Genomic DNA, 23,407 nt, shown 5'->3' with positions numbered 1-23,407 from the left:
GTTAAATACCATGCTATCCCCAGCCTGTTAGGAAGAGACACCTTTGCATTTTGTAAATGGGTATCTCTACAGTAGGACTATCTCTATACATTCAGTCAAATTCAGCAGACTATGTCCTCCGCTGCTAATTCTCCTCCTTCTGTTTTGACTAGATCATGTAACTGAGCTGGTTGATACATAATTCAGATTAAAAAAAAAAAGAAAATATGATTTTGTGTTTTACCCAAATGTGTTGGTAGTAACAGGAATTACCTGTGAACATTGAAGGGAGTAACACTGCAGTAACTGGCATTTCCACTGAAAAATGACCTGTAAAATGATGTCTAGATTGTTCAGCTCAGCTGAAGTCCATCAACAGAGAGGGGGATTCAAAAGCTATATTCATGACTGGTAGCACAGAAAGATAAAGAAGTGTAGCAGATATGAAAATAAATCAATCAACTCAATAAAAAAGTACATTTAGCAGAAATCCTGCTGTGAAATGAGAATAAAGGCAGAAAAGCCTTTGTCCCCAGTTTGATTGGTCAAGGGAACTAGGCAATATGCTGAAATCAAGTCATAATTTTTAGTTTAATTTTTCCTTAGCTGTGACTAAATAAAGCACAGGCTCATTATTTCCTGCATTCCTGAAAGACACCTTTGTTGTTTACTTTTTACATCAAAGTTTGCATTAAGAGAAGTTTCTAGGGAATTGTATCATGGTTATGGTTGGAAAGGACCTTAAAGATCATCTAGTTCCAACCCCTCTGCCATGGGCAGGGACACCGTTCACCAAGCCAGGTTGCTCAAAGCCCCATCCAATGTGGCCTGGAACACTGCTTGGGATGGGGTATCTACAACTCTGGGCACATTGGCATTCTTAAGGATTTATCCTCCACAAGTCAATAAACCTAAACATACACAGAGGTATCTTGCAGCACCTAGGCACAAGATGAGGAGGCTGAAGAAATTGCAGGATGCTTCTCTGAGCTGCTCTGGCAATTGGCAGCATGCGACATTCAGGAAAGACTAGACACTAGACACCAACTGCAATATCCATGTAGCAGGACAACTCCTGAACCTCAGGGACCCTTCAATACTTCAACATTCAAAGCCTCTTTTACACTCAGAGATTTGTGAGAAGACTCACACTTATGGCTTGCACACGTTGACTTCTACAAATGATCAGTAATACTCATATCACACACATTGCTACCAGCTAGTTGTCACAGTCTTCTGGAAGTCTGCTTTCTCAAAGGCAGAAAAATTCAAATGTGCCTTGTACTGAGCATCCTGGCTTCAGGAAAGGTGCAAAAATGGCCAATAAAATGATAGTGTGTCCTGCAAAATATCTGGCTGAGTATGGACAAAATGATTGTGTCAATGATTGTGTTTTTATTCTTCAGTGTTATCTGAGTTGAGTGAGATGCTGCTTTACTACCTTACCTGCCCAGCTATCCAGCTCAATAGTGCTGTCCCAAAGACGCTGATTCACAGCAAATACTGGAGCCTAGCATGAAGATCTCTAAACATGAGGTGTTGCACAACCCAGGCTTATAAAAGGAATTACTACTGTACAGAGGTGCCTCTTCAGACAGAATTGGAGCTGTTGGGAGACTGACCTTGTCTTGCAACCAGATTGGAAGCTCCAAGGAAAGACAGGCATCATTTTAGGGAAGTAGTGCTCAAGAATTAGCATATTCTCAATCCAGCTCTACTCATCTGGGTTCATCTCCAAGTAGAAGTCTACCAGAATGTCTTTTAATTTTCTTCTAGAAGACAGCTTTAAAGTGATCATAAACATGGAGGTGGATATGATAAGGATGAGTGCTTCAGATCTCTGATTCCCCTGCTAAAAGCAGCAGAGACCTTTTAAGCCCACAGGCAGGGATTAAGAAGTACTTGACTTTGCTTCTCCAGCTGGAGTAACTTTCTAGAAGGTACTAAGCTAACCTTAATGCTGATCCAAGATGAGTTTTAGTATCTGGTAGATACGGAGCCAACAGCACATCCTAAACATACCCATACAGGTGCTATACACACTATACTATAGAAATGCAGTCTTCCCTCTTAGGGAAATCGTTCTGTCTTGAAGGGAAAAAATGATTCTCTCTCTTCCAATTACCACCACTTACTCTTCCCCAGCTCTAAAAAGGGTAATGAAGGTTTTTCTATGGCTACTAGAAACCGTTGCAAAAGCTAAACCAAGATGTGGCTGATGATGAAATGGTATGAGGAGGGAAGGATATATCTCTCTGTATATATATCTCCCAAACTACTCATTGTGCCAGTTATCTCTGCCTCTGGTTCTTGTCTCTGCAGGTCAAAATGCTTACCAACAAACTCTCTGTTTATTGGGTGTCTACAACACCTCTATCAGAATGTGAATTGGCATCAGCAGAGTGTCAGCCTGTGCCAGTGATGAGTGATGCCTGCCAGTCTCCCCCCACTGTCACGCTCACATTACTTTTTTGTTTTAAAAAAATGTGAACTTGACACTATCTGCATTAGACCATCACCAATACTTGGAAAAGTCATCTCTCTTGTTGTTTAATATTTGGAAATACTTAAAGACTTTGAGGAAAATATTTTCATGGAATGTTTGATGTAAAAAATGCTCCAAGGCAGATAGATTTTTCCGGTTAACATTTCAAAATTGCTTCAAGACTGAATGAACCATCTGATGATATATTTCTACGTTTTAATTTTCCAGCTGGAAAATGAAAATGTATTCAATATTTAAAAGGTCTTTTACAAAACACACAGAACTATTAAAAACAGTACCTGGGCTATTCTGCAGGAAAGGGAACAGAAACAAACACACCAGTGATACAAGACCCTGTAGCCACTCAGCAGTCCACAAAACAACTTTGGTGAGTGTAGCCACATCCCTCCTTCCCAGGGAGGCTGTTACCCAGAAGGCACAGGGCCAACACACTCCTGCCAGATACTTGAAATTACAATTGAGAAAAAAAGCATTAACTCACCCAGGACAAAGCTCAGCTGCTTCTAAACGGACCTGGGCTGGTACTTTTGGGAAATCATCCTTAGACTGACTGTAAAGAAGGGGCACAGTGTGCAATTACTTCATCTACCTAATATTTCCTGGAAGTGGACTAGAAGTAGATGGGTCTATATCTCCGCTTATCATCTGTCAGATTTACATACAGATTTACATCTGGCTTTACATACATGCAGCTGGGAATGTTTTGTAGCACTCTTCTTCACGTTCTTTCTCTAATGACTGCATTTTTCCTCTTACATCAAATTGCCTCTTGCATTGAGAGGGCAGGTCCTGGACAACTTTGCTCTATGTATGTGTGGAGCAACTGGTTCCTGCTTGATGTGCGGCTGTACCATTTTCTTTAGATGGAGCAGTGCTTTTAAAGTGGATGGAAGGTTTCGGAAGGACTATGATTTGTTGATCCTCCAACAACTGTCCTGACTACTCTGATCTGGCAGAAGGAAACACAGCAGCAACAGTGGAGGTTTATTCAGTCTACAGTGTGTTTTACTGCCTTCTACAGTAGAATCACTACCATTTTGAGCAGGAAATAGTCCACTCATCAGAGCCCATTTTCTCAACCTGTGAAGGGCAAGATTTGCTGTACAGTGATGACTACTTCCTGTAGTTACTATAGAAACACACAGGAACCACAGACCCACAGGAAAGAATTGGAGTTTGAGTAGTGCACAAGACCGAGCAAGATTCAACATTTTAGACTTTCCTCTCAAGTCTGGCAGGCTCAGTTATGTCTCAGATGGCTTTGGTGTACACATACGCTTCAAGACACAAATGAAGAAAAATGACTCCTTCAGTTATTCGCAGGTCTTCTTCAGCCTGCTACAGCAAACGATGAAGTTTATTCTCTCACTCACAAGACTCTGCAGTACCAGCAAAACTTGTTATGAGCTCTCCCTGTTTATTTTTCTCATATTTCAAAGGAAACTTCACTGCAAGCTAACTAACTCCTCTGTTAGAAGTGTATCCTCTACTTTTTAATATTTATAACAAAGACTTAATGGAGAATTGAAGGTCTACAGTCTTAGAGAAAATGATTCTCTAAATGTATCTTATATGTCTTGTTAGGGCTGATTTGTCTGCATGGAGTGTTAGGTTGATACTGCACTAAAGCTTCTAGTTCTAGTGTAACCAGAGCCAGTTTTTCTGAGTACCTGCTAACCTGCCGGGAGCACACATCCCAAGGTACTTTCACCTACGAATTCCATTACAGTGAAAGATAGAAATTCAGTCTAGCCCAAAGACATGGAAAATTTATGACTCATCTTGACCACTCTTGTCTAAAGTCTTCTGTGAAAGAGATGACAACATTTTCTTCGTCCACTGCTACAATCTCTATACAAGACTTAACCAAAATCCAACAGGGTTCTCGTGAATTAGCTATTTTAGGGTCTAGACATGTATACTCAGGCAAGTTGGAAAACACCTGTCTTTCAGCTTCTTGGATAAGGGAACTTTCATATTAAAAGCTGGTAGTAGAGCTGATGCCAGTTTTCAGTTTTAGAGTCATGTGAGATACTTTGAGAGAAAGGGATACTGCAGTGATATTGGAAAGTACTGTGCAAACAGAATTTGGCCTACTGTATGAACTCAGTCTCACAGTTAGAATCTGGGGTTGAAAACTGTTAATTCTTAATTTCTTTAAGAATCAGATCTTAACTTTGCAATGACTTCTTTTTCATCTGCATGCAAGATTTTAAAAATAGGACTGGTGTTTCCTTTAATTAGTATTTGATACAGTATTAATATTCCTATTTATCTTTTACATGCCATATGGATTAAATTCTCATTACTTTTGATCTTAATACTTTTAAAATATGTAAATCAGCAGACAGACACCCTCTTTAAAGCAGTGTTTGCACACCACATCTATTATTGCCTTGGGCAAAAGAAAAATATCTGCATTGCTAAAATTTCAGAATTGTGAGGAAATCTTGAAAAATCAGATACTAAACTAATCAATCTCGAATTATATAACAACCAAGTAAACTGCAGTTCTTTAGATTTAGCTATACCTAACAACGACATTAAGAGTGGCCAAAGGCCATTACAGGACATGCGCTTAAAAGAGATCAACTAAGTTAATTTCTGGAAGGAGAAGAATGTTATCACAGGTTGAGCTAATTCCAGAGGCAATGCCTTAGAAGAACACTATACTTTTCAAAAAAAACCTCACCTTTAATCATAGACATTAAAAATACAGTGATTTATTTTCACATTTACAGAAGATACTGTTACCTTATTTAATCTATTATTTTTCCAACACTACGACACACTGCTCACTAATAGACTTGCATGCGCACGTATTTCAATTTATCTGAACATCATGGTTAAGCAGAAAGGAGAAAGTTATGGGACTTATCAACACAAACAATGGGCAAAGAGGATAGATAGCACTGGCCTCTCTGTTCGCGCTGTAAGTAATCTCCAGTGACATGGAAAGCATTTGGATTTAGTGTTGAATGAATATGGTTCGCGAATTTGTTAGTCTGAAAACAAAATTGATCTTCCTATGGAATTGATCTTCCTATAATATAACATTTGTAGCTAGGCCTGTTCAATCCCTCTGCTTACATTATACTGCTGAAGTGTACACCTGAGAGCTTTCAGAATAAATTAAGAAAATGCAGTTGTGGAAACCAGAATTATTCCTACCATGCTCTGACTGAGAGGTGGAGGAAGGACCCTGTGCATCTGCAACCACACGACATGCCTCAGAGCATGTGTGCAGTGCCTGCATGGGGTATCCGTTCCCTTCCTTTCAGCTCTGAAAAATCTGTGTCTGTTCAGAAATATGACATGAAAACTAATGTTCTGGTTAAAAACCAAATAAAATTGGTCTTCAGTACCAGAAAAGGCATTTTGGAGGAAATTAAGCACTGCTGGGTCCATTTAGTCCCTCTTATTTTTATTTTTTCTGATCTCATCTAAAATCCACTGAGTCTGTGGGACCTTCTCCACTGTCTTGACTAAGCCCTGAGTACAGGCCAGCAACCTAAGAGCCTCATGTATTTTTTGCACTTTGCTTTTATTTTGGTTATTTTAGAAACCTACAGGACTAAATACTGATGTTTATTAGAATGCCATCTAAGAGAAAAGAGCACTCCTCCCTAAACTGAATCACATGAGGCCATGTTTGGCAGGGTTCATACTAAATGAAAGCTCGAGCCTGAGGGTTTGTATACACAGTTGTGTATAGTCCATGACTTCCCTGAGTGCACACCAGGCAGAAGGTCCACAGCAAGGAAGGCAATGAAAGTTTCATAAGAAAAAGGAACAGAAATTTGGCCCTTGCTCTGAACAACAGTTTAGTTTAAGGCCTAGTCTGCACCTGCACATGCTACCAATGCATTTATTTCTTGCCATCATCTGGATTGGTAAAAGTCCTCAGCCAGAAATACTGCTGTTTTTTTGACCAGAATAATTAATTCCATTTGGCAAACTGTTTTAAGAACTGCTTTCCTATAATGAGATGTCTTTGCAGCAAGGAAGTTTGCTGTCATACATCTGCAGTACAGTTACAGTTTCAAAGTCTTCTAACTGCACATACAGTCTAACTGGCCAGGTCAGTGCATGGTAGTTTCTCCAATGAGGAGACTGCTAACTCTGCTCAATTAAAGTAGGCTTTTTTTCAGATGCACTCCTGCATAAGACTACATTAAAAACACAACAGTTTTTCCCATAATTCTGCAGGCCATAGAATCCAAAAAGATGGCACATCATTGTCCTTAAATTTGCAGGAATCTGATAAGCACCACAAATATTATTTGAAATTCCTATCCAACTAAATTAAAATGTTTTCTCATAGTTATTTGCAAAGGCACAATTAGTAAGGTATTAGTAATCTAAACAGCAATTGTATATCCACAACTGTAGTTCAGTGACAGAATGTCTTAGAAGTAATTTAAATTTCCTCTTAAAGTGTCTTAATGACACTGTAAGGGACAATGCAGCACTTAAGTTATTGCAGTTTAAATGCTTTATGTACTTACATCACAATTATTGCTTATTACTGTTTCACAGTGCAGATATATATTACCTTTGTCTTAAATTCGAAGCATATCAAATACGAAAGTCTGTTCACAGCCATGCAACTGTCTAAACTGTTCAACCCATTTATTTTTAAATCATATTATAAACTTCTAATTCTAAGCAGTCACTTAGAATTCACATTTCCATCCTTTTTCCACATTGAATGGTCTTACTTTGGCAATGACTGCTATGAACTCCAAACAAGATGTGTGGATAACCACTGCTACACCCTGAAGTATTGGGTCCTTCATCATCAACCTCTGTCTCTGACTGCTGCATTTGTTACATGCAGAACAAGGAGATGTTGCAAACAAGCCTGTGAAATGCTTTGTTAATAAATCAAGGATCTCTTGGCTACTGAACTCACAGCTCTGTTCTCTAGTTAGTTCACAAGTATTTCATATCAAAGGGATGCAAATGTGAAGGTTTAGAAATAAAGGAGTAGCTTTCAAATTTGAAGCTAAATAAAAAGCCTGACAAGCAATACCACTAAAAATCTGTATAATTTTTAACCACTCTCCCTTCCTGAAACTTAAGCACAGCACTACACAGTGGGACTCAACTCCACGTCTGCTCTTGGTAGGAGACTTACTTTGTGCAATGATACAGCACCTACAGAAATTGCATTACAATATTTCATGAAAGTGACCCAATTAAAAGAAATTCAAACAGTTATTACAAGCAAAACTTTCCTCACCTTCCATTTTTTTCATCACTAGGGTGTGGAAATCTCCTGTCTCCTTCCTGCAATCCCATGACATGTGGCACATTCACATAAAAATAATCTCGGAGTATTTCATTGGAAACAGCTTTGTGCTAAAGCCAACCACTTCCGCATCCCCTTTGTGAGATGATATACCCACACTGGAGCAGACAGAGGCCATAGTGATAGAATATAGACTTTCATGGGCTGTTCTTTTTCATGTTCTTTTTGAGAAAGAACAGTTCTCAAAAGCTCTCACCTTCCTCACCCAGCAACACAGACCACACATTCACATGAGAATAAGCCACAATCGGGATATCATATTAACCAAGTCTATTGTTTTCAAACAGTTGAACTGTTTTAGATTAGTGATGACTTCTTTCCTGTGCCCCAGTAAAAAGAGGGTCTTGTTTCAGTTCTAGATCATTCCTGGCAAGTCAGCTGGGAACATGCAGAACACAATGTACACCAGATTCCAGCACACTGCTGCCTTCCTGCTCTGAGCTTTGTCATCAGCTTACACGAAAACAGGCATAGGCCCACCCCACCAAAACTTGTTTTGCTCAGTTTGTTTTTGTTTCAAAAGGTCCTTCAGGGAAAACAATCTGGTCAAAAATCCAGCCACAATTCAAAATGTTTATATAAAACACACTTGGGGCTCAAATCTGTGGGAGCAATATTTTAAAATATTTGTGTTTCTTGTTTCTGATCTGCTGTTCTTACTCAATGTTCTGGTCTTGGTATGCACAAAGCCAGACAAAACCCCAAGCATTAGTTTAACAAATATAATCCAGACACAATGGGCTGGATTTACAGACCAGCCATGCTTATTCATGGTGTAGCAAGAAGATGCATGATGATGCTGAGCATAATAGGCCCAATTTACAGTTGCCTTGAGGCCTTTTTAGAGAACACCTCTAGCACAGAAGGCCTGTTCAATGCACATTTCTTTGTTCTTACTTGTCCCAGGATAGGAATCATTCTAAGACAGGGCAGCACAAATCTGTACAAAAGCCACTAGGATAAAGGGCTGCAGTCCTTGAGAAAAAAACAAAACCAAACCTCTCTTTTCTCCCATATCCTCTAATCCTTTCCATTTGCAGTTGATACTGAACTGTAGAAATCTGCAGATATGGGGACACCTTCCCATGCTATACCTTTTCAGAGGTTATGAGAGGCATTTGTCTTACACCAACCCAGCATTTGCAATCTTCCAGTTAGCTTGCAAAGAAAATGGTAGACACAACCTCTTTTACAGTTAAACTCAGCTATCCTGCAGATCACATGTACCAGTGATAAATTTCAGAACTCAGCTACCTCTGGAGCATCAAACTTAGTAGCCAGGTTTCCAAGGCAAAATTTGAAACACTCACCACGAAATCATGGTCATTTATGGAATCACTGAATGTTTTGGAAACTGTAGTTCTATTTTTCTGTCAAAAAATTACTTTTGGAAACTCTTGATAAACACATCCAAAGTTCTACTGAAAATACATCCTGTAATGTTTGCTTATTCCTTTGCTGGTAGCAACATTCCTCCAGTCAACCTAAATTTACATTATTTACCTTTCCATAAAAATTCAGGATTTCCGTGTTAAATAACCTCATCAAGCTTTTTTTGGTGCAGTTTTATCTTTCTCATCACCCTTTTAAGTATGTTTGCTCTTCTGAGTCTGGCTTTTTCTGACTACAGTAAATGCAACTGCAAATCTAAAGAGAAACAGTTGTGTTCTTATTGCTAAGAAATCTTATTTTGAGAATTTATTTGACAATACTGAGGGACTACGCATGTCATCTGCCACAGTAAACAAGAATACCGAGATTTGTTTTTTCCCCAAGTCTTTTTGTGTTATTTCTTCATTAGCTACAGGCTTTAACCAGAGACCAATCTGGGACACATTTTCTCATTCAGCAACAAGGGATATAAGATCTTGATAACCGACTGGTAAAGGCTGACCTTAAACATCGATATTAATTTGTCTGTCAACTCAAAGAATAAATCTGGCCCTGGTCCTCAGAAGCAACTATCAATAGAGCTGAAAGCTGTTAGTTTAAAGAGTATGAACTTGACTTAGAACTCTTGCCTTAGAACCCTTTTCAAAAGTACATTTGAAAAGGTAGAAAATATGCAGAAAGCCATAGAATCATAGAAAGGTTTGGGTTGGAAGGGATTATCTAGTTAAAATTCCCTGCTGTGGGCAGGGATGTTACCCACTAGATCAGGTCGCTCAGGTCCCCAGTCAACCTGGCCTTGAACACTTCCAGGGATGGGGCACCCACAACTTCTCTGGACAATCTGTTCAGTGCCTCAATACACTCTGAATAAATTCCCAACTTTTAATCTAAATCTTTCCTCTTCTACTTTAAAACAGTTCCCGCTTATCCTATCGCTATCTGCCTGTGTGAAAAGTCACTCTCCCTCTTTTGTATAAGCCCCATTAAAGTACTGGAAAGCCACAATGAGGTCTCCATGAAACCCTCTCTTTTCCAGGATGAACAACCTTAACTCTCTCACTGTCTTAACAGCAGAGGTGTTCCAGCCCTCTCATCATCTTTGTGGCCCTCCGATGGATGCACTCCAACAGGTCCATGTCTTTCTTGTGCTGAGGACCCCAGAGCTGGGTGCAGCACTCCATGGTCTCATGAGACCAGACCAGAGAAGCAGAATCACCTCCCTTGACCTGCTGGCCACTCCTCTTTTGGTGGAGTCCAGGCCTTCTGGGCTGCAAGCCCACACTGTTGGCTGATGCCCAGCTTCATCCATGAGAACTCCCAAGTCTTTCTCATAGGTTAATAGTCATAAAGTCACAGGTTTAGTCATAGGTCATAAAGTCATAGGCTAATGAATTCAGGCCTGATACTAAACACCACTAAATTAAAAAATATAAAGTTCTTGCTTAGGTCCAACATTGAATTAGGAAACAGACACAAACAGAGGAATTAGAATTAACATCAGGAAATAAAACTGAAAAATTCTTCAATCCTTTTCTGCAAAGACAAAAACTGCCTGAAAGCTAAGCTTGATTCACTTTAAACCAAAGTATTTAAATTATGCTGTCAATGACCTTCATATAATGCCCAAAATAAATCATGGCAGAATTTAACCTAGTGTGCATGAGTAATTTAGTAGTGGTTTATTTAGGTCCTGTTGAGATTATCTGCAATTTTATAAATGTAACTTCCAAAAGGTAGAGGGCATTATGGCTGTACAGCTGCAACGGACGGGATAGTAAAGTACAGACTGTAAGACTGTAAGTGCTAGAAGTCCAGTGGGGGTAATCTCAATTCCTCCCGTCTCAGTTAACTTCTGGAATGTTGTTCTAAAGCTGAGTGAACTGCTTAACTGACTGTGCTAGCTGGAGTGTTTCACCTTGTCTCCTCTCTGATGCAACCTTAGGTATGTACTTTGGTTTTGTTTTCTTTTGTTTTTGTTTTTTGGTTGGTTTCTTTTGGATAGCCTCCAAAATTCATAAAGAGGAAGCAAAAAGGGGTCATTGAAGAACAGGTTGTTATTACACAAGGGAAATTTTCCCTTATTTCATCTGGTCTCTCCATCTTCAAAGATTTTGGACCAATTAATGCTACACCTTTTCAGAGACATATGCTTCCTAAGCCTAAAAAAACCCCTATGTTGCAAATGATATAAAATGTTGCAAAGTAGTGATGCGCTGATATGGGCACCACTGCAAAGGAAATAGTTTGCCCTTCAAAAGATTTTGCTTTTCAAAACAGAGCATAATCATAACTCTCCATTCAAATGCTCTAAAGCTAGAATTGTGCTTTTCCCTGAAAAACATGAGCAATTAGATAGGAGAAAAGTAACATTACAGAAAACAGCAGGACATTTCACTGCTAGGGCTACCAAGTGTTCTGTCCTTATTGAAACTGAACGTTATTTTCTTTCATTACTTTTTCATCTCATCCCCTTCTTTCTCCTTTCTCTACCATGCCTGTCTGCATGAGTTTTCTTCTTTGATGGTATATTCCTCTCCACTCCACTTCTGGCTTGTTTTTTATTCCATGTTGTCTGTCCATGTCTGTCACATGTTTTTCCTGTATGTGAAGTTCTGCATGGTTTCATCTATCATACTCAGTGTCTTCTGCCTTACTGATATATTCACTCTCCAAAAGGTGGTTAGGTTGGTTCCTCTTTTCCTTCTTTTTCCCCACATGTATATTTTTTTATTTTTTTTCCTTGCAAGTCACACCACGAACCACTACAATTCTACAAACAAGCTACAGAATTTAAGCTGAAAATTGGCAGATGCTGCTTTCTGACTGGGCATGTTTATTTTGTGGGTAGAAAGAGAAGAGGGAGTTTTGTGAATTAACAATGATTTTCTTCAATGTGTGTCAATGCTTAGTTTGTGTGGCATGTTACCACCACGTAGGCAATCTTTGAATTTAAAAGTTTTAGGTTGCAAGTTGCTTATAGTGATGAAATGCAATAATGAAAATCCTACTTCATTTGCAATGCCCTGAGACATCTCTGGCTGTGGCTGTCTGATGACTGTGTTCTTCTGAGGGAATGTTTTAAAATAGACTACAGTTTACAAATAAAAATATCTAAATATAGTCATGCAAAATTCCATTTTTCTAAAGCAGTTAAGCTTTGGTTATGAAGCTGAGGAACTCATCCTCCTTGGGCTCTAAATCAATGATCAAAAGGCATAAAGCCTGAGCCTGGATACAGCAGACAGAAAACTGATATATAGTACAGACTTGAACTAACAGCTGTTCTGAATACCACTGCAAGGGGCAGATCTTTACGAGGAGATTAAGAACAGTACTACTCCCAATTTATCAGTTTCCTATGAATGAAATATTAATTGAAAGCACATGAACAACAACAGATGAAAGAAATTGATATCACTTTCTCTCCAAGTTTGATGAGCAAAATATGAGGGGTGATCCCAAATCAGAATCTTATTATACCTGCGCCCTTTCGGGACATTAGGGGAGACGGGATGCATAACTGAATTTTAAATATATTTACCTGTCTCTGAAAACAAATCAATAGGTCAAAGAATTTTGTCACACAAATATCCCTTTTGCCCCTTTTAACTATAGCAGCTAGCTGTTCTGAATTTTTAAAACTACACCCATATATGCTGCTACTCAAATTAGCTCACTTTTCTTTTTAGAGCTGCAGCAAACTTTTTTTTTCAAATAAGCCCTTTAAAACCAACAAGTTTGCTGTTATTCATTTGATAGTCATGCTCTTTATCATAACTAAGAATATGCGGTAAAGAACAGCATTAAAAGAATGTAGAAAAAACAATTGCACCACATTGCTGCAGGGCATTTTTGGTGTTTGCAAATCCCAGTACTACAAAAAAAGGCTGAAACAATGTAACGCTTTTTCTCCTTTTTTTGAATGTGACTTTTGTGTGTGTGCATGAGGCAACATAAGCATGCTGGTGAGAGGGAATCCCGAGAACAGCACTGCACTCCCAAAGCCACAGAATAAAAATCAAAAATGTACTTTCTAGCCTATAGAGAAAAAATACTGACTGCAGCTCAAGGTAAAGAGTTGGTACAGCTCTCCAATTTAAACACCAGGCAATCACACACATTCTCTATATTTGATTCCCAACAAAATGTAATACAGTCAGATGAGGAAAGACTTGTTAAAGATGACCAAGTCTTCATGGATATTCTTGATGCTATTGAGCTTTTTAGTTATCTCTGCATTCTCCCCATCAGATTTGCCTGGTTGCTAAGGGCAGATCAACCTGGCAAGCAAGAGGCAATACTTAGTAATTACAGTTGTGCTTCCTGCCTTTTCACACTGTTCATTGCTTATGCTTTTACATGTACAAGGCAGGACAAACCATAAAGATGAAGAATAAGTACTAAGATATTTTTAGGAAAAGAAATATTAGATTTCATAAAACTCTCATATATGTTGTGTAATGACTAAGATATGCTTGTTGTGTGCCTGACCACACATGGGAAAGCAGCTTCTCTTTCTCCCATTGGCAGCAATAACAATATTTTCTGTGATTTTGATACTCCTGGCTTCTCTTGGAGGAAAGGTGTTATAAGCAGGGAAGGTGGGGATGTAGCATTATTTTTCTGCTGTAGTGCTAACACCTGAGCATAACAACCAGTTCCCAAAAATTCTCTCCATAGGCAAAGAAGATCCTCAAGAAACATTATCCTTGCCTGGAGTCAGACAGACGCTCTGCAAGCTCACAGTGACTGCAACAAGATAGTATTGCTATTGATATATTCAGCTTAATCATTATAATCATCTTGAAGTTATCCATGCGAGAACTGAAATATAAAATACTTCTAGTGAGTAGAGAGAAGTAATGATGGACAGCCAAGGAATAAAATCATTGTCATGAGCAGAGCTAATGAATAACTGATGTAAAGTAATTTCTTTCCACCCAAATACCTCAGAGTGACTTAATTATTTAGTGAATGGAATACCTATTTATCAAACTGTATCTATAAGTAACTTGTAGTATCTATATCTTCACATAGGTCGTTGCAAACATTTTGTCCTCAGTATCTATCTTTTACTTGTCAGAGATGTTTTGAGTGGTTTATTTTTTCATTTACATTGATCAACCATGCAAATTTTATACCATGGTTTGGGTTTCTATTAAGCCGTATAAGATTTTTAGGAGTTAATCACAATCCACTAGAATAATAACTAGAATTAGCATACAAAAAAAAATCCAAACCCATGCAAAGTATTTAAGATTTTGAAATGTAATTTTTTTTTCAGAAATTAATTTGTTATGGTACTTTCTGAGTTCCATGTTCCATCCTGTCACCATCACATTAATTATGTTACTGCTTTTATCACCATGCTATCTCTTCACAATGTCTACGAAGAATTGTAAAAATAATTTGTGACGACATACAGTGTCTTCTAAAAAGAAAGATTTTAAATCCAGCTATTACTACTCAGCTGTGGGGAATTCAGCAGAGTAAATCCATATTTTTAAATATCAGCAAAACCCCAGAAATTATTTGGTAATATACACCTAGAAGAATAAATCATAGTAAATGATTAACTGTCTTAGCCTTTTTCTTCTGAAATAACCAGAAATAAAGAAACTATCTAAAGTTTTCTTATAGTGGGGAAAAGTTAACAAATTCTGAATTGTTTCTTGTCTTTGCTAAAAAATCGAAAATATTACTAGTTATTTTCACTTTATGTGCACTCTCAAAGCTCTGCACCTACTGTATTTATTCTAACAAAGTTTACTTTGATAAAATTGTGCAATTTTTTTAGAAACAGAAGAGTAATGAATTAGGAACCACACTATATGCCTGAGTATAGCAGTCATCTGAGATATGCTGATGGTTCAGAGCACCAGTAATTTTGGCAAAATAATAAAAATAAGTTGATAGAGAATACTTGGAGAATTTCAAACAGTAACAACAGAATATTGCATGATGAAAAGCTTAACTACCAACAAAGATATCGCAAAAAGAAGTGCTCTAACAAACCTGTATGCTGTGGACAGAAAATGAAGACAAAGAGCAGGTGAACTGCAGCTTGGATCAGAAAGACAGTAGTAGACATTGTGTGTTAAAAGGAGAAACTGAACCCCTAGTAAAATTTGTGGGGGTTTAGCACAGTATTATTGTGTATATATTATTCAACTTCATTAAATTTCTTTGTTTTCTTACTATTATTTTTTGATTTTTCAATGAGGGATCTGCAGATTATTTTTATTGCAATGTAGTCATGACAAGCTGAATTTTAACTTGTTTTATAAAGAACAAGTAGAGTTGTCTGTGGAGAACTCTACTGCAGCTTATCTGTGCAGTTTACTTGCATCCTATCTTTCACCTCTGATACTAATCAGTCATGGCCGCAGGTCAAATCTTTTGCATTGGAAGCAATCACAATAACCAATCCAGAAGTAAACCAGCCTATAATGAAATTCACTGCCTACGGCTAAACATAGAGCTAACATGTGTTTAACAAATCAAAGCTTGTATTTATCACTTGTCACTGTTTGTGTCTTTGTCTGTTGGAGGGGAAGAAACAATTAGGAAGCTAAGCAGTAAAGAAAAACTTGAGAACAACCCAATTTCTTTTCAGATTTGTTGGTCTGACACTTTGGCAAAATGCAGTCTGCGTATCATGCCATCACAGAATAGCAAAAGGTTTAACAGAAACCATCTATGGGTGAATGAGTTCAGAATACAAACATCACCACCACAAGTCTTAGCTAAAAAATTTACATAAGGCCAAGAGAATTGACTTCACTTACGTTTGCAGACAGATTTTCTGAATTCACACTGAAATATATGCTGAAGAACTGGAATCCCGAAAATGAGGTACTGTTTCTCACCCTAATGGCTAGTGAAGCTAACAGATTCCTGCCAAACACAAATCCAGAAAGCAAAAAACTCAGGTTTTCCACAGGTTGGGAGGTGATGGTCTCTCCTGGGGGCTCCTGCAGGGTCCTACCACGTGCAAGGCAATGCATAGTAACAAGCTTACCAAAAGAATCCATCTACCAAAATATGCAGCCTCACAACCCTAGAAAGGGGATAATCCTTTCTTTTAATAATAGAAACAGAAATACAGAATCACAGAACCACTTATGTTGGAAAAGATCTCTGAGATCATCGATTCCAACCTATGACTGAACACACCAAGTCAACTAGACCACGGCACTCACTGCCACATCCAGTCTTTCCTTAAACTAGAACACAGCACTGAGTGCCATGTCCAGTCCTGCCTTAAACACCTCCAGGGACACTGACTCCACCACCTCCCTGGGCAGCCCATTCCAATATCTAGTCACCTTTTCTGTGAAGAAATTCTTCCTAATGTCCAACCTAAATCTCTTCCAGCCCAGCTCAAGACTATGTCCTCTCATCCTGTCACCAGCTGCCTGGGAGAAGAGGCCGACCCCCACCTCCCTACAATCTCCTTTCAACCAGTTGTAGAGAGTGATAAGGTCATCCCTGAGCCTCCTCTTCTCCAGGCTAAACAATCCCAGCTCCCTCAGCTGCTCCTCATAGGATGTGCTCTCCAGATCCTTCACCAGCTTTGCTGCCCTTCTCTGGATCCACTCCAGGACCTCAGTGTTCTTCCTGAGTTGAGGGGCCCAGAACTGGGCACAGTACTCAAGGTGAGGACCTCACCACATTTATTCCAGGTGTGAAAAAGTTAGTAATCCAGTGATGATACTCTTTTAAGGATAAAAGAAAAGGAAGCTACTTTTTCTCCTGCGTATACCCAGTCAGATTTTGGTTCAAAAGCCACAGAACACTACTGCAGCAGGATCTTTGAATTGGAAATTCATTATACAACATACCACATCAGCAACTCCTCTGCCAGACTCTTCGACTGCAACATGGCTAATAGTAATTCCTCTGTTATAGCGTGGTATGTAGTAGGACAATACTGTGGAGATCTCAGAGGCCTCACACATAGGTACAGCATGCTCAGTGCAATCAGATCATATTATGTCACACTCTCTTGGTCTTTTTAGAGTTTCCTGTAACAGTCAGACTGTCCCATAATCATGTTATTTTATTTGCAAAAGAATGACAAACTCAAATTCGACCTACTCAAAAAATCCCCCAAAACCAAACCAAATCTTCTGCCCAAAAATTCTCTAAAACCCAGATACATAGAAAATTTTTCATGTCAGTTTTTTACAACTGAGACCCAATTCTGCTCACTGTTTTGATTTTACTGACTACAGTCAAGTTTTTCATGATTTACATTCCTTCAATATAAAATTAGTCTCAGTGGGGGGCTTAAAAATGATGAAATAAAACTCCTGATTAAACAACTAAAAATAATTCTAAATAGATTAGAAATTCTTTCACTTACATTCCTGAATGACAGGATTCTGAAATTCATGGCATTCATGTGTCAGTATCATCCCATCTGACAATGACTACTAGTTGAAAGTCTATGCAGTATTTCACACTACATTATGTTTTGTTTTTCATTTAGAAAGGAAGATTTGCTATAATAGAATCAAACAGGAAGCTGAGTTACACAAACAGCTGAATAGCTTAGATTGATCTCTCTCTACTTGCAGAAAATGAAGTGGCATCTTTTGTTACATGGCATCCAGATCTTGACACCACATTTTGTGTGATATAATACCTGTTCTTTACTAAAATACTTATTACAGTCATGTTGGGATATTGGCTTTCTGCAAATCCAAGGATAAAAAGTGCCCCCATTTCCAAGTCACTAATGATTGTTGCTTTGCCATAGCTGTTACCTTTTGTAAAACAATGTAAAACTAGGAATTAATGAGATCAGAGTTAGAACTCTACTACAACGTTAAACTACAATGTAGTGTAAGATGGTTCTCTATATTTAAGCACCTTTCATTTGCAATTGCAAGACATCAACTCAAGAATGTACTCCAGGGCTGAGATTGAGGCAGTTTAAAGTATTTTCAATAACAAAGTCTGACTCAAAGAAAACTGTACTCTGAAGCAAAGACAAAACACCCAAGCCACCTATTCTCTGTGACTTGGGTATTTTAATACGATTATGGTCCTGACAGAATTAAAGTTGGATCAATTCCTTAAAACTGGAGTTAAGTCCTAACAATTAATGAAGTCATCATTATTTTATATTTCCTGTTTAGGGTGATGAATCTATAAATATCATCTGTGTGATGACAACCACAGAGTAACACTTTGGGAATAATGTCTTCCATGCCCACAATGCACCTACTAAAACTTGTCCACAGTACTTTCTCAGCTGGGCAGCAGCCTTCCTCCCCATCAAGCACTAACTTGACATATTTCATTATCTACTTGTCTTCCATCAGTGCAAAAAACAGTGACTACCTCATATGTTTCTCCAAACCCAACACAGCTACATTCATCAAATCCCATTTTATGATTGGTTTATCAAAAAGGAAGAGAAAAACGAATAACACAAAAATAAAAATACATATTACAAGGAAAACATTCAAAATGGGTCAGTAGCTAATGGGACTCCAGGCCTTGTCAGGCCCTAATTTCCACTAGTTTTGAAATATAAAAGATTAAAGAATCTAAAATCAAAGGCTATATTGAAATGGACTATTCACTACTTCAGCCTCAGATTGTGGCTATAGACACCATAGATTGCATACTTCCAGATCTCACAAAATCCTGACAGTTTTCTCTACCTCTCACAAAATTTCAGCATTGCGGGCAATATTGTGAGGTACAAGGCATAAACTGAACATATTCAGAAGAAATACTGTTCTCCCAAAAGAGAATGTCCATAGCCAGAGACTCTTTGTGCATTTTTTCAGTTATTTAAAATGTCTATGTTAAGCATAAAAAATTATGTCATCCCCTGGTCAGTGCAGAGATACTATTAGCTTTCCTTTTGCAAAGGAAAGCATCTCAGAAAATCTGTCACATCTGCCTTTGAAGGAAAGTTACATTGGTCAATTCCCTGTGAAGCACTCACTTTCGTTAATAATTTCAAACAGTCTTGTCTAAGGGAATCTATCTTGTCTAAGGGAATACCTCTACTTGGCCTCTGGAGATTATACTATTTTGATTCCTTCAGTACTACTTTATTGTGACTAGAATAATTAACTTCTGGCTTAATTGTTTCTTATGACTGGACTCTCCTCTCTGCCCAGGCAATGTGTCACAGTGGAGACACTAGAGGGAATTCTTAGCATTGTTACTAGTCTTGCCCCACTGCTCTGGCAGAGCCCAGGGGAATGTTCAGGCAGTGTAAAGCCAGCCCCTGTGACTCTGTACAACCATAGGACATGCATGCACTTAACTTGCTCTGCATGCAGTTTGGCCACACTGCTCAGTTTTATTATGACCCAGTGTAAAGGCTTTTGAAGTGAAAAAGAGGCTTTTGTTTCTGTATTAATTATGGAGTATAGTCTTTGCATGATCTTTCCGAAAATTTCCTTGTCTATTTTTCCTTTGCCAATCTACTACTGAGAACAGGCAGCCTGTGCCATTACACAGCTGGATAACAAGATGTGAGTGAATTGTCTGCTTGATTAATACAAAAAAACGTAAATTCATATCAACCATTTTTTCCCTTTTCTGTTCTGGCCCCCTTGACTACACTAGAGCCTTACCTATCAAGGCCTCAAGACAAATAAGCAGCCTGTCCTTCCCTTTGTGCTTAAGCCTGCCTGCAGACTCCCTCCTTCAGCAAACATCAACGCTGCTTCATAAGTGGGTCATGGGCCAGTGCAGCAACCTGTCACATTCCCTTCCCCACTGGCCTCTGTGTTCCAGGTCCAAGCACTACCACCAGGCTGATAGACTAGTTCTGCTTGTAATGTAACTTAAAGAGAATTAAAAATCAATCTCTAGCATTGCAGAATAATGTTTCACTATGAAAAATAACAGTCTTTACATTGTTTGGACCACCTAGTGGGCAGCATTTTTGTGTGAATAACAGCTTAGGTAGTATCGTTCTACATTATAAAGCATGTGCATTTTATACGTTTTCTTATTCCGAAAAGGTATTTGCTATTTCACTTAGCTTTCACAATAGGCATAAGAATATTATCTTCTTAAAAGTATACTTCATACATTAAGACTGAATGCAGACTGAGCATCATGTGAAAGCATCTGCATTTGTGAATGCATGGAGTGCTTTTAAAAGCACCCAAGGAAGTTATTATTCTGCAGCAGGTTTACCTTCTTAATAGTTCCTCATTGAAGTGTGATTTCTATGATCATCTATCTGAATATTTTCATGTTTAACTAGGAAATTCCTTACTTCTCTGCATTTGCATGCTTATTCATTTAAAGATAGATGTTTCTTCAATAGTTCAGATCAATGTTGCCCTAATCTCCTCTTCAAATTCTATTTTTCTATCACTTCACATTTTTTGAAGTCTCTCAAAATTACTGTGTAATGGCTCTGAATCATATGTTTGCTAAGGGTGGAATTTTGCCAGTTTTACTCTAATTGTTTTACCTCAGACACCAGGTCTTTGATTTCAAGGAGATCAGTTGCAGAGTAACATACAATATCCAGTGAGAGTAAGGATGATGGATTTGGGCCCTGACTGCTTCCCTCAAGAGGATTTGCTGCAATGAAGATATTTCTGTTTGACAGGTTTATTGCTTAACATGCAATAACTTAAGATAGTGATGCAAACTTCCCCTGCAGTCCCACACTATGGATTCAAAACCCATATGGACAGAAATGCATGAAGAGAGAATAATGTGCTCAATCTGCTGTGTTTACATACTATTCTGTTTTTAGCATGGAAACCACCTAATGCCTGTATAAAAGACTAAAAACATTGAATTCGCATTATTTCCTGTAACAGAAGGATCTCCCTATAAATATCTATCTTCTTACCTTTACATTGTAAATTTTTTAACTGAACTCTGTAAAATTTAAACACATAAATTTCAGGACAAGGGCTTAATTATTCAGATAAATATTTACAGATTTACAAGTTGAAAGGTGTCCCATTAAATAAATAAGCAGAAATGTCAATGTATAGCACAACATTACAAACAACTAATTTTTAGTATTAACCTGGAAATAAATGTATTATCATATACATTTTGGCTCTAGTTACAGATATCACATTATCAACCTACTTCATCTTAAACTGGGGAATGTATTCTACAATACAGTAACAAAGTCTGTATTCATGAATTTGCAAAGATACAAGGATTACAGTAACAGAGAAAAGTATTCTGATAGGTAATGACTTCCTGAAATATTCAAAGATAAACCAGGTAAAACTCAAAAAATGTCAAAAAGTTTCACTTTGAGTTTTTAAATTTTTAAATTCTTATTGAGCATGGCAAAAATAACGTAACAGCAAACAAAATAAAAATCTACACTGCATAGATTGTAGAATTATTGCAGATGGTCTGTGTTGCTGACTGAATCTTTGTACGTGTGAACAAACGAGTTATTTTTCATTCTGCCAAACATGAGAGATTTCATTACTGTCTTCGACTTCTGAGGTTGGAAGGTAAAGGAAAGTTGAAGTTCTTGAAAGTAGATTTGATTTCATTAAAAGGGTATTTTGAGATTAATAAGGACACTTTTAGTAGAAGCTGTATTTTAAAAATCACTATACTTTTGTGTCTGTAATTCAGACACTTAAGGGCTTTTTTATATTTCTGGGTTGAAAATGTGTAGAAAAAAGTTCTTTTCTTTATATTTCCTGCCTTTCAAGGGGTTAAAAGACCTCATCAATATATAAAGCAAGCTACATGCTGACAACATGTAGCTTATAAACATTAAACAATATCGCAGCTACTTTACTATATTTCTTACCTCCTTTTTTACGAGATCTCAAGAGGCTTGACAACTGATGGTCTGCAACTGCCTCGGATTGGCTAATTGATTGTGAATCATTTACTTCGAATGAATGTTTTAGAATAACCGGAGAAGCAGAAATCTCATCCAAATCATTCTGGAATAAAGAATGCTGGTGTAGGCACATAAGAAATGTATTGATTTCACTCTGCCATGATAATTTACAGCTGTGATCTCATAGAGAGCAACTTGTTATTTTCTATGACACTGTGAAATGTCTAATGCTAGATTTAAGTTACACAAGATTCTTGTGGCTTTCAGCAACACAGACTTAGCATCCATGTCACAAACATTTGTTTACTTTTTTCCATTTAACTTATTTATCCTCTTTCCTCATGCAGTTAAATCATAGCATGCACTGTATGCTGATTTCCTCTCATAGTTAATTTGTATCTTTAGAAAAAAGCTATAGGAAGGTATTAATCTGCTTAACATTTCTAAGTACATCATCCAAGGGATTTTGTTTTTTTAATCTTACATATGCTCAGCAGAGTTACTGGCAAAAACTGTACATTTTCTCCATTTCATCCTTTCAACATCAAATGGTAAGCAGCAAAAATTGGATCAGACTTCAAAGACTATGCTGTGCTCCAAGTCACAGAGCGACTCCTCCATTTCACATATTGAATTCGAGCAGGATATCAAAGTGCTACCAAAGAACCTCAGGTCCTTACTAAAAAAGAGTCTCTAACATCTGTAGAAAGTGAAGTGCACAGACAAATCACCTCAGGGAGCAGCTAGCATTTATTCTCAGCAGCAAATTTCCAGCCTTTTGATTCTCTTATTCACTGTACCTCCCTGTCTCTCTACAGAACTAAAGTTCTTAGCAAGCAGGCTTTTGTCTCAAAGACTTCAAAACATCACTAACGGTTTCATGTTCAGATGGCTATGCCAAGCAGCCACGAACACACTGCAGAACTGTGGACTCAGGAATTTGAAGTTATAATATGATGTTGTTTTAGAATATAAACTTAGTAGTACCTTTTTCGTTTGTTTGTCAAGAAAATCAGGCACCATGGGAGAAGACTGGTTACTGGTTTGCTGCCTAAAAGCAAAGAAAAATAAAATACGTAGTTTGAATATTGTAATTTATTCACTCACAAAAGGTTTACTGGCATACACTATTTGGCTGATTTTCTCTTTTCTCCCTCCCTCAATTTCTAAATATGCACATACGGTCAATTCAGAAAAAACACAGATCAGTCCCATTTCCTCTTATAAGGAAGTGCATGTTATTAAACACAGTAACAGGCTATGAGCAATGAATTTGTCATTAAAAATTTGTAGATCCATATATATGTGTAAAATGATTTTATGAGAATTCTATGAAATTGAAGATGTGTATTAAGATTAATTTGATAAGATTTTACATGAAACTTTTTTC

General features: G+C 37.8%; 1 protein-coding gene across 1 annotated transcript in view; it reads right to left on the bottom strand.

Annotated features, from left to right (window-relative positions):
- The window catches only part of MYO3B (myosin IIIB), a 197,337-nt gene that overhangs the window by 23,202 nt on the left and 150,728 nt on the right, over positions 1–23,407 (bottom strand). Inside the window, exons 33-34 of the mRNA XM_039387963.1 lie at positions 23,005–23,068; positions 21,982–22,120 (exon numbers count right to left, since the gene is read on the bottom strand). Of these exons, the coding sequence (XP_039243897.1) occupies positions 21,982–22,120; positions 23,005–23,068 (203 nt within the window). The remainder of the gene's footprint in view (positions 1–21,981; positions 22,121–23,004; positions 23,069–23,407) is intronic.

Source organism: Pipra filicauda, unplaced genomic scaffold (assembly GCF_003945595.2).
Source record: "Pipra filicauda isolate LSUMZ 115617 unplaced genomic scaffold, ASM394559v2 scaffold5_size6683894_pilon, whole genome shotgun sequence".
Classification (NCBI taxonomy): Eukaryota; Metazoa; Chordata; class Aves; order Passeriformes; family Pipridae; genus Pipra; species Pipra filicauda.
Note: the sequence above shows the minus strand (reverse complement) of the source record. Positions and strands in the feature narration are given on the sequence as shown.